This window comes from Syngnathus leptorhynchus, chromosome 5 (assembly GCF_054491065.1).
Source record: "Syngnathus leptorhynchus isolate UIUO chromosome 5, UIUO_Slep, whole genome shotgun sequence".
Taxonomy (NCBI): domain Eukaryota; kingdom Metazoa; phylum Chordata; class Actinopteri; order Syngnathiformes; family Syngnathidae; genus Syngnathus; species Syngnathus leptorhynchus.
This window is the reverse complement of record NC_141199.1, coordinates 17249597-17260796: the sequence shown is the minus strand read 5'-3', so window position 1 is coordinate 17260796 and position 11200 is coordinate 17249597. Positions and strand designations below refer to the sequence as shown.

Sequence of the window (11200 nt, the reverse complement as noted above, 5' to 3'; positions counted from 1 at the left end):
TTCCTGAAGGTCCACAACTGATTCATTCCAATTCAAAATGGAATTGGAATTGTTTTGAATGTCAAATTTTTCCACGTGTTCTTCCACAAGACAATTTCTGGGTCGCACTTCATCCACACACACAGATGCATACTCAAATTCTTTAGACCATCTAGTAGATGTGGTTCCAATGTAGTAGCAGCTGGACAAAATCGAAGTCAAGTTATGAATTGGCAGACCAAAGTGTGGATCTACTTATATGTCTGCCTTATTTTTTATTACTTAGTACATTGTAAAATAAATACTAAATTTTCAACAAGACTAATTTTTGAGTGTCATTGCATACCAAATTGACATTTTCAGGATCACGTAAATGCTTGTGATACTTGATGAATTTTTTTCAAGTACTCCAATTAATAAAGTCAAATCAATCCATTAAAAACTCCAATTAATAAAGTAAAACATTACGGTCATAAAACGAGTCCATATAATGACATGTAATGAAATACATAACGTGATCAAATATAATGTAGAGTATTAAAACGAGTCCAACATGCTAAGATGTCCAGCCACAAGAGGGCAGTAGAGCAATTGTGTGTTCGCCTACTACCACCGAAATAGAACAAGAGCGTAGAAGAAGAAGAAGCGTCCTTTTTAAATGCTCGTTGATTTAACGGTCGTGTCGCGACCCGTCGCCTGGGAACGAGCGTTTGTTGACGTCGTGTTATAGAGGAACAAAAATACAAAACGTCCGTATTCATTTTTCAATAACAGAAGAGAGCGTTGTTTTTTTTAAACGACACCTCGCATTCACCGTGCTTGTTGAACGCGGACGAGCTGCCGAGGTGAGTGAAACAAAAACTTGCTTTCAACAGCTACAGATTAGCGTCACGGAGGTCTGGCAAAGCTTTTTTTTTTTTTTTTTGTATTGTAAACTTAGTTTTGAATGTGATGTAAAAGTAAACAAAGTAGTCTGAAAGCCTGGCGACGCTAAAACGACAAAAAACAAAGCAAAACAACAACAAAAACTGTACCATCAAATAGATAATATATCTGCTGGTATCTCGTTACAAACGTAAAGCACTATATTGCAATGTCCTCTCATATGTTTCTATCTATTCAAGCTTCAATTCAAAAATATGATTGTTGTTCAGAATTCCAGCGACGATTCCATCCATGGACAACCTGGACTTCTCCGAGGAAGAGATCCAGCAGCAGCTGGTGCTTCTGGGATACACCGACGTCCCCAAACACAGACTACGAGAGTTCAAGCAAGGTGACTCCACCTTTCACCCAGTGACATCCGACACGAGCTGTAGCCGCAGAAATTCTGTGAATTAAAGTTTTCAGTGGAGATGATCGAGCCCTCGCGTGATCGTAAAACTTGCTTACATTACCAGCCCGTGATGAAGTGAATGAAAGCGAAATATAAGTGAAAACATCTCACAGAGGTAATTGACTGTCCAACTTGTTGTCAGATCTGGAACAGTTGATTCAAAATGGCGGTCCACCCAAGGTGGCCACCATTGCCGCCTACAACAGGGGGGAGCCCGGACCTCCTGCCTTCACCAAGGAGAAAGGTATAGGTGTGTGTTGCACATTTGACATGTATGCAAGCCCGTGTAATGTTTGTCGTGTCTTCCAGTGAGAGCGTGTGACGTGGGCAAGACTCCCGGAAGTTTTTGGATACATGACGAGCAACGTCGCACACAGGTGACAATCCAAGTTCAGCACATGAAGTATCAGTTTCAAGTTTTCATTTCTCAAGTACAAAACCTTTGACCCCCCCCCCCCCCCCCCCCCATTTCACTCCATAGAATTTAAACCAATTCATTCGTGGTAGTAGCAACTTTTTTTTCTTTTTTTTTCCTACCACACTCCCTGGCTGATGTCAAATGTCATTTTAGTTAATGCCATGGGCCGCTGAAAAATGGATGCCGGGCCTCAAATAGCCCCCAGCCTGGAGTTTGGACACCTTTGCAGTAGCGAGTTAAATTGGCAAAAATCTGCCGGTGTGTGATTGTTCTAGTTTGTTGTATTGATTCTTGCGACACCGTTAGGTGGTGAGCCCGCGTTCCAATCAAGATGGCTGCCCGCGTGGACACCGCGGGGACTTGTTGGAAAGTTCCCACAGCGCCGCCACTCTCACGCTGATACCAGACACCCGCTGCAGACACTTCATCAAGAGGAAAGTGCTGAGGTGCGTATCAATCGGAATCACGCCGACAATCCCGTTTGCACGCGTCTGAAAGCTTCTCTCTCTTGTTGACGAGCAGGAAGCGTGAAGGACAATCCCTGGTCTGCGATGAATCCATCTACAGCCAAGATTCTGGTAACTCTTCCGCTCATTTGCCTAACAGTCAAGTGCCATGAGGTGCAATCTTACGAGCGTCCTGTGGGGGGCGCCCCAATCCTCAGTGCTGACTGACTTTTGGCTAATCAGCTTAGCAGCGTCTTAAGAGTTCTCCAGACATCCGTCTTCACCCACCTCCGCCTCTCGGCCACCCCCGCAATGTACCGAATGTGCCGGGACCACGACGAGAGCTCCCTGAGCCCGTCCAGCGAGGAGGAGCGAGGGACCGACGACTACGACAGTTCAAAGGACCAGACTGGAGAAGATGCCAGCGAAGAAGATGAGGGTCCGACGAAAGACCAAATCGGAGAAGACGATAGCGACCGATACGCCAGTGGGGAAGACACGGGGAGCGACAAAGATGCTCGCAGTGAGGAAGACGCCGGCAGCGGCGTCAACTCCATGATGACGTCTGGTTACGGGACCCTGATACCAGGAGAAGAACGGGATAGTTGGCGAGACGATACCCGGATGAAAGACAGTAAAGAGTACGCCGGCTCACGGGACAGCTTTTATGATGATGATGACAGCCTAGAGTTAGAAGATGACCGAGACAACGTTCCTCATGAAGAGCGGAAGGAACCAGAGAATGAGCAGTCTCACTGGGATCTAGACGCTGACACCAGGAGCGAGGACCAGAAGAGACTCGGGGCAAAAACTGAGGAAAACATTTGTGATCTCCTCCCGGACACTCGCGGTGAAGATGATGGGAAGAAACCAGAGCGGGATGATGATCTCCATTCTGAGACCAGCATTCAAGATACTCCTCCTGAAGACAAGAAGCAACCAGAGAAGACTCAACAACCGGACACCAAAAATGAAGATGACAAGAAAGAAAAAAGAAACTCTTGTCCTCCTTCTGACGAGCAGAAACTAGAGGAAGACAACCAGCCACTTTGTGATCTCCATCTTGACGCAAGGAGTGAAGACGTTCTTCATGAAGACGGGAGAAGACAGCAGTTTCAGCATGACAGACACTCTGGTTCAATAAACGACCACGTTCCTCATGAAGACCAGAAGATGAAGCCTCACTCTGATCTAGACCTTCACAGCAGGGATGGAGATGATCCTCATGAAGTTAAGAAGAAACCCGACGCGTCGCACCATGAGCTCCACCGTAACACCAGGATTGAGGAGGATGAAGCAATGGGCAGTGAGCAAGAAGAAGACCGGGACAAAACCCCCAGCAGCCAGAACGTCCAATTCCTCGATTCTGACGGAGGCCTTCTCAACTTTGAGTCAGACATAAAGCTCAGACGCCAGGGTACGTGTGACGTCACCATGATGTCATCACGGGCTCTTGGACATTTGGCACCGTCATGACCTTTTGGGGGAAAGCCGTTGACATTTGATGGGCGTGCTTTGCTTGTGTCAAATTGCGTGTTGACGTTCCACAGATTGCTCCAGTTCGCTGTCGGGTCGTCTGTCGGAGCTGCGCTTACACGAGGCGGAAAACGACAAAGCCAGCGTGGCCGGTGGCCATATGGAGGAAGACTCCCTCAGCACCTTTGGGTCCTTCACCACGTCTTCGGTACGTGGGTTAGGGTTATTTTTTATTTTTTTAATTGATGATATAATCAAGTTCTTAAAAGATGCTCCCCTTTGGTTCCAGACACGATCGAGAAGCGAGAGCGACTTCCGCACCAAACCCAAATCCTGTAAGAAAATGAGCAAGAACCTCAAAATGACTTTTTTTTTCTTCTCCATAATCTGAAGCACCCTAGTCAAAAAACAAAATCCCCCCCGTGTCATTCCAGTCATCCGACCGGTTCTGACCCAGCAGACCATCAAGAAGGAGGACCCGGTGGCCAGGTGAGACCTCGGAGTACTCGTAGTCCGGTACCACCTCCTCACGCTATTGTCGCTCCGCAGGTATTTCCAGTACAAGCAGCTGTGGGACGAGCTCAAGCTCCCCGGGGAGCAAGATCACCGGAAACTCCGCTGGGAAGTCAGGGTAGGGATTTTTCTTTTTTTCCCCAACATCATTATTTAAAAAGAAAAAATAAATGTTCACGATTGTTTCCGTGCGATTGCAGGAGAGACTCGCATACCGGCAGCCGCCCGTAAGTAAAAACGGCAACGTTTGAAAACCCCCGTGAAGATAAGCCCTGACGCGTGCGTGGTTTGTGTCGTAGCCCAAAGCTCGCCGGTGTTTGGCGGCCAACAGCTACGTGGTCCCCACGGAAAAGAAACGATCGGCTCTGCGCTGGGAAATCCGCAACCTCATGGCGCACCCCCAGCCGCAAAAGTTCACCTGGCGCTTTTGAAGCACCTGCAAGTTTGTTTCTTTTAAGGGACAACAAGCACCATCGCAAAAAAAGAGGAAGTGGAACTGAGGTGGCAACTTGCAGGAACAGGAACATGCGAGGACAGGGTAACGGAACCGAAATGACCTTAACGACAAGAAACATCAATTTTAGGCCTTTTAGCTTTTTCCTGTGACACGCCGGAAAAAAAGTCCCATTCCATGATGTTTTCAATTTTTGGCCTTTTTCCGCATTTTTTTTTTTTTTCGTGACATTTCAGCTAGCAGTAACAAGGACAAAGGAACAAAGTAGGGGATTTGTTGCTGAAGGAAGGAAATAGTTGATCTTTTTAAAGCTCTTAATAACATTCGTAAGTGACAAGCAGCAACAAGAACAGGATGCGAGATGACCAAAAGCTGGACAAGCTTTAAGCTTGTTTTTTTTTCTCCCTCCCACCAGAAATAAAACTTTTTTTTTTTTATATATATAATCATTCATATTTATTTCACACACACACACAAAACAGACGCACGAGGAAGTTCAGGGAAAGTCGGAGTAGGGCAGTTTAAACGGGTAGAGCGGTCTGTAGCGCTGGTCGTGCCAAAGCAGTTTTTCTTCCAGGAAGCGCAGCGTCTCCAACGTGAGCACCAAACCTTCGTGCTTCAGAAGACTATGCACATTTAAACCTGCGTCAGCGCAAACACAGAAGCGACGTCATCATCCTGATGCCGGTCGATATATGCACAACGGGACAATTGATTGAACAGAAGCAGGAACGGGATCGAGTCGGAAGTCAAGTGACACTTGCAGGAACAATGGCACACGTGAAACTGACTCACCGAGGGCTGGGATGAGGTTGACGGTCTTGAGAGTTTCCGTGGCCTTCAGGATGTTGTCGGGAAAGTTGTCACTTCTAAAGAAAGCCACGTGGGAACGATACAAGGATTTCATACAGGAACGACATCAGCAACATGACAAAAGAACGTCTCGGCCGTTCAATGATTGCGATCGATTTGCGGTCGAAGATCAGCTATGCGCTTCTTCAGATCATCAAACACGATTCTCAAAGTTCTCAAGTAGGAAACGTACACGTCGACTATGAGCAGCGACTCCTCCCAGTTTTTGTGTGCGACGGCGTCCAGCAGGTCCCGTGAGTCCGGACTGGGAATGTCAAGGGAGTCCACGACATGAAGCAAACCCTGGATGCACGGATGGAAGGACACCAGACTTGAATTCTGATCATCTGCTGTCATCCACCAAATGTGTCTTACCTGGGCCACCTTGGAACTCAGGGCCACTTTGAGCCCCAGCACTCGCACCTTCATGGGCAGCATGTAGTAGTAACTTTTGGGACCCCGGGGACCGTGGGACACGCCCCCTGATGACATCACGCCACATCAGAACCGCCAGGCAGGACAAAAAAAAAAAGGGGCGGGGACCACCGGACTCGGGCTCACCTCCCCTCCAAAGAGGCGAGCGGATGCTGCCGTGCCGAGCGCGACCGCTTCCCTTCTGCTTCCACGGCTTGCGCCCGCCGCCCCTCACCTCCGACCTCACCTTGGTATTGGCATGACTCTGTCGTATTCACGCACACACGTGTTCAGTGCAGGCAGTTGTAACAAGCAGGAATGAGACTAATGACGCAGGAACAGGCAGCTTACGATACGTTTGTAGTCCCTCTGCCACAGTTCCACGCTGTGCAAAATGTCCAGTCTTGCCGGCAACAAAAACAGTGACGTCAAAAAAGGTTGCATTTTTGTCTTTCTGCACCACACGGCGACCCGGCTCACCTGGGGGGGACGGCGAAGACATCGGGATGCACCTCGGCCAGGCCCAGTGGGTCGATGTCCCGTCCCTCCAGAGCATCCACCCACAGCCGCACGGCGCTCCGATGAGCGGGAATGTCGGCGTCACAACGCCGCAGGAGCGGCAGTGGGGAATCTGGCGGGGGCAGCGGGCGCCCTGAACCAGAAAATAACGCTCACTCACGGAAATACATTTTGAGAGCAGATTAGGGTTTGCACATACTTGTTCTCGGCGGATCTCGCATGTTGGCGGGCAGCAGCAAGTTGGGCGGAAGAGTGTTTTCACCAGCCAGCGACGATGCACACTTGGAACGACACCATCGTTATTCATTTTAGGCAGTAGTAAGGAACAAGATGCGGTCACAGAAATTAATGAAACAAAACTGCAGATAGATAGATAGATAGATAGATAGATAGATAGATAGATAGATAGATAGATAGATAGATAGACAGACAGACAGACAGACAGACAGACAGACAGACAGACAGACAGAGAGAGAGAGAGAGAGAGAGAGAGAGAGAGAGAGAGAGAGAGAGAGAGAGAGAGAGAAATAATTAGATTCTCACTCGTTTTCCAGCTCCTCTTCCGCAGACCAGTAGAGTAAAACGCACAAACATGTTGTTGTGTATGTGTTTGAGAGAAACGAGGGGTCGCTGCTCGCTCGGTTGGCTTCGAACGTCCACGGAGAGGTCGGACCAAGTGGAACTTGTCAACCGCTTCTCCGTCGCGCTTTGTTGTCGCACACTTGACAAGACGCTTGATATTGACGTCATCACGGACATCGCGCGAGAACTGACTGAATTAAGTGTATCTGTTAACAATAAATAGAGGGAATTTATTTATTTGATAATCTAATTAAGTTTTATATAAAAAGCCACGTCTCGCTACTGTGAATTACACACAAACGAGAGAGGCAGCTTTTTTTTTATTGGCAACGTAAGATGGCCGCCGGTGGCTTCGCCTTATCCAAACATTATGTGCTTCACACTCCAGTCAAAAGATGTCAGTAGTGAGTCTTGACCATCTGAGTAACGGCAGCGGGTCGCGATGAAGAAGAAGAAGGACCGCCAGTGCGATGGAAACGAATGGGCGGAACAACCAACTGGTGCTTAAGAGATACTTGTAGTTGTCCTGAACCCGTCCGGAGTGGAACCAGCCGCGCATCACTAAGTGGGCCGGAGGGGAAATGCAGTGAGTTGAAGATGGTGACTGGTAAACGCTAAGCGTCGGAGCCGGCTGGGGCGTGCTCAATTTCGGCGGAGGGAGGCGCTAAGTTAGCGGTTAGCTCTTCGATCACACATCACAACGGAGACATGGCAGCCTTTCGATAACTTTTCATCTAATTTTCCACAGTATGTCTCTTTTCACATTGTTTAATTGACACTCAGTTGAAAGGACATACTATTGCTCTCCGCGTCTAACTGTTAGTTGGATGCCTTGCTTAGCCAATTCAAAGTTCTGTAACATTGCCCTAATACGAAGTTTGAAACCCGTATTATCTCAACGTGTCAGAGACCAATATTAATATTTGGTCTTTTTTTTATTTGGCAAAAGATTTTACTAATTGTAGTTATAGTCAGTACAGCTTCATAAGGCGACTACACTTATTATGTATGTGTGTGTGTGTGAGTGTGTGTGTGTGTAAACTGTCAAAGTGAAATGAATTTACACAAACTGGTAGAATTGTACCGACTTCTGTCTCGGGTGTTTTTTTTCCCGGCAGGTCATGAAGCGGGTCCGCAATGAGCAGATCCAGTATGTGGTGGCTCAGTACCTCAAGCGCAGGCAGTATGTGGACTCCACCGACGGCTCCCTGAAAGCCGCCAAACTCTTCCAGACGGCTGAGGAGATGGCTGCCAGCCTCACTGGTAAAAAAACAAAAAAAAACAATACAGATGGATCATATTTTGTAAATGAACATACCTGCTGTATAACCAAATTAAAACGAACTTCATTCAGCTTCACCACGATCATTGACACGTGTGTGACACGTGTGTGTGTGTGTGTGTGTGTGTGTGTGTGTGTGTGTTGGTGCGCAGTCCAGAGCGAGTCGGGTTGTGCCAACGTGGTGTCCGCGGTGCCGTGCCAGTCCGACCCGCAGCAATACGAGTTGCAGTACGCCAGGCTGCGCTGTTTCCTGTCAGGTAGGTTACGAGGTGTTGCTGCCACGCCGCATTCCACTCATTTGCTGTCAAATCAAGTTCAAGTTGCAGCTGGAGATAAACACAGTCGGTCGGCCTGGCCGTTGAATTTATCATTTGTCCGACGCTCCAGAAGCCGACATCTCGTGGGCCAAGGAAGTGAGCGCGTTACTCTTCCCGCTCTTCGTCTACCTCCACCTGGACATGGTGCGCTGCGGCCTCAAGTCGGCGGTGGACGGCTTCTACGCGCGCTTCCACGCCGCCTTCCTGCAGGACAGCGATCAGCGCGCCACGGTGGAGCAGCTGCGCAACGTCTTCAGCGCTCCCGACGTGGCGGCCAGCCCGCGGCTCGCCGCCTTCCTGGAGCACAAGTACGTGTTGCGCCTCAGCGAGGGCGCCCACGGCTACCTGCTGCGCTACCTGCAGAGCGACGACAACGGCGCCATCTGCAAAGTCCTCGGAGCGCACTTGCAGCTGGAGGTGAGCGTGTGAAGCGTGCAAACGGGATTTGCAATCAATACATCAAACCGCTTTCCGTAGGTGAGCGCCTCCAAGCGGACCGACTACCAGCTTTACGGGGCGGCGGTCGGGACGGCCCCGCCCGCCGCCCCCAACTCCATCCGGGCGGGAGCGGACGGCGGCGAGGAAGGGGTCGAGGCGGCGGCAGAGCCGCTGCCGGCGGGCACCCCGCAAAACGAGGCGTCCCTGGAGGCGCTGCGCGACTGCATCAAGAAGGTCCGCGAGGGTCCGCCCTCGCTCACCACCGTGTGCTTCTACGCCTTCCATCACACGGAGCGGCTGCTCAACACCGCCGAGGTGTCGCCCGACAGCCGCCTGCTGGCCGCCGGCTTCGACAACTCCGCCGTCAAGCTGTGGAGCCTCCGTGCCCGCAAACTCAAGGCCAGGCCGCACGTGACGGACGTGTCGCGGGTACACCTGGCCTGTGACGTCCTGGAGGAGGAAGTGAGTACCTATGCGCCCAGAAGACATTTTCCTTGTTGACTCTTTTTTTTTTTGGGGTCCTATCCCAGATGGACGAGGAGGACACGTCCGGCAGCGAGATCAAGATGCTACGCGGCCACAGCGGCCCCGTGTTCCGGACCGCCTTCCTGACGGACAGCTCGGGCCTGCTGTCTTGCTCCGAGGACACCGGCGTGCGCTACTGGGACCTGGGCAGCTTCACCAACACGGCGCTCTACCAGGGCCACGCCTACCCGGTGTGGGACGTGGCCGTGAGCCCGTGCAGCCTCTACTTCGCCAGCGGCTCCCACGACCGCACCGCCCGCCTCTGGACTTTTTCGCGTACGTACCCCCTGCGCATCTACGCCGGGCACCTGGCCGACGTGGACTGCGTGGGCTTCCACCCCAACTCCAACTACTTGGCCACCGGCTCCAGCGACAAGACGGTGCGGCTGTGGAGCACCCAGCAGGGGGCCTCTGTGCGCCTCTTCACGGGCCACCGCGGGCCGGTGCTGGCGCTGGCCTTCTCGCCCAACGGCAAGTACCTGGCGTCGGGCGGCGAGGACCAGCGCGTCAAGCTGTGGGACCTGGCCTCGGGGGCGCTCTTCAAGGACCTGCGGGGCCACTCGGACAGCGTGACCGGCCTGTCCTTCAGCCCCGACAGCAGCCTGGTGGCGTCCTCGTCCACCGACAACACCGTACGGGTGTGGGACGTGCGCGGCTCACAAGGCGCGGCGCCGCCCGACGGCTCGTCGGCCGAACTGGTGGGCTCGTACGCCGGCAACACCGGCAACGTGCTCAACGTGCAGTTCACGGCTTGCAACCTGCTGCTGGTGACGGGCAGCGCCCGGGATAAAACCGAAGCTTAGAGGACACCCAGGTGGACTTTCTCCTTTTGTGGATTTGAACGTCGTCGCCGGAGCGGCTCAGCCTTTGCCGCTGGCATCGTCAAATGAACACACATGCATTCTTTCTATCCAAGAAATAATTGTCAGGGCAATTAAGTGGAATTGGGTCAATACTGGCAGCGCACTCAACGATGCGTCACGCCACAGCGCTGGAGAATCGCTGATGTCAGCGTTATTTCAGTTAGGTTGTTTTTTTTTTTCTTCCCCCGGTAGTTTTGATGTATTGCCACGCACTAAAAATGTAAATATCAATTTGTTGGCTGGAAAGAAGCACAATTTTGAGAGGTTATGTTTTTTTTATTGTTTTATTTTTTTTATACCAAGTAGTTTGTCTGGATGGTTTGGATGCTTGTCGTCACTTCTAAACTTTTTGTTTGTGGCCTCTCAAATTAAAATAAATCACGTGACTATGAAAGAATTGATTCCGCCTCGTGACTGTCAGTGCGTGGTGGCGCTAGCGAGCAGAGAAAGAAAAGCCCACAAACCAATAATCCAAGAATGAGATCCCACGAGTCTGATTTACCTTTTGTGAAAGATGATGAGAATCCAAGGAATGAGGATCTTCCATTTCTTGTGTGGCTGAAATCAACTTGTTTTTCTGACATCCATGGCTAAAGTCCAAGAGAGTTCATAGATTTGGGCATTTTCACATAGGGAATAAGAGGGTCAAGAAAAAAAAACTGTTTTATTTGTGGCACTGAACATTCCTGTCACCGTAATTTGTAATTGATTCCATTTACTGCATTCATTCACCGATGACATCATCATAATGACAGGAAGCGGCGGCGATTGGGAAATGCCAGCTAA

At 50.4% G+C, this 11200-nt stretch overlaps 3 protein-coding genes across 6 annotated transcripts; 2 read left to right on the top strand and 1 right to left on the bottom strand.

The window, feature by feature from the left end:
* The first annotated feature begins 574 nt into the window (after positions 1–574).
* On the top strand, positions 575–6226 carry hyls1 (HYLS1 centriolar and ciliogenesis associated). Of its 2 annotated transcripts, XM_085912942.1 has the most exons (12): positions 575–824; positions 1134–1255; positions 1458–1559; positions 1625–1692; positions 2040–2179; positions 2256–2311; positions 3730–3863; positions 3945–3990; positions 4090–4144; positions 4205–4286; positions 4369–4395; positions 4468–6183. In XM_085912942.1, the coding sequence occupies exons 2-12, from the start codon at positions 1156–1158 to the stop codon at positions 4597–4599; spliced, it is 942 nt and encodes a 313-aa protein (XP_085769068.1). In that variant the 5' UTR covers positions 575–824; positions 1134–1155; the 3' UTR covers positions 4600–6183. The 2 variants fall into 2 exon arrangements, with proteins under 2 accessions (XP_085769068.1, XP_085769067.1); XM_085912941.1 differs by lacking the exons at positions 575–824; positions 1134–1255; positions 1458–1559; ... (1 more) ...; positions 2040–2179; positions 2256–2311 and adding an exon at positions 2336–3596 and having other exon boundaries at positions 4468–6226.
* mrpl4 (mitochondrial ribosomal protein L4) lies at positions 5045–7134 on the bottom strand. Its single transcript, XM_085912943.1, has 9 exons — positions 6951–7134; positions 6607–6688; positions 6369–6540; positions 6240–6291; positions 6036–6153; positions 5850–5956; positions 5668–5777; positions 5418–5491; positions 5045–5264 (listed from the first exon to the last, which is right to left on the bottom strand). The coding sequence occupies exons 1-9, from the start codon at positions 6999–7001 to the stop codon at positions 5119–5121; spliced, it is 912 nt and encodes a 303-aa protein (XP_085769069.1). The 5' UTR covers positions 7002–7134; the 3' UTR covers positions 5045–5118.
* Positions 7135–7422: 288 nt separating this feature from the next.
* On the top strand, positions 7423–10805 carry taf5l (TAF5-like RNA polymerase II, p300/CBP-associated factor (PCAF)-associated factor). 3 transcript variants are annotated; one of them, XM_085911663.1, is made up of 6 exons: positions 7423–7575; positions 8108–8252; positions 8424–8528; positions 8659–9005; positions 9066–9488; positions 9557–10805. In XM_085911663.1, exons 2-6 carry the CDS (start codon positions 8111–8113, stop codon positions 10352–10354), a joined length of 1815 nt encoding a protein of 604 aa, XP_085767789.1. In that variant the 5' UTR covers positions 7423–7575; positions 8108–8110; the 3' UTR covers positions 10355–10805. The 3 variants fall into 3 exon arrangements, with proteins under 3 accessions (XP_085767789.1, XP_085767790.1, XP_085767788.1); XM_085911664.1 differs by having other exon boundaries at positions 7423–7736; positions 8662–9005; XM_085911662.1 differs by having other exon boundaries at positions 7423–7736.
* The last annotated feature ends 395 nt before the right edge of the window (positions 10806–11200 follow it).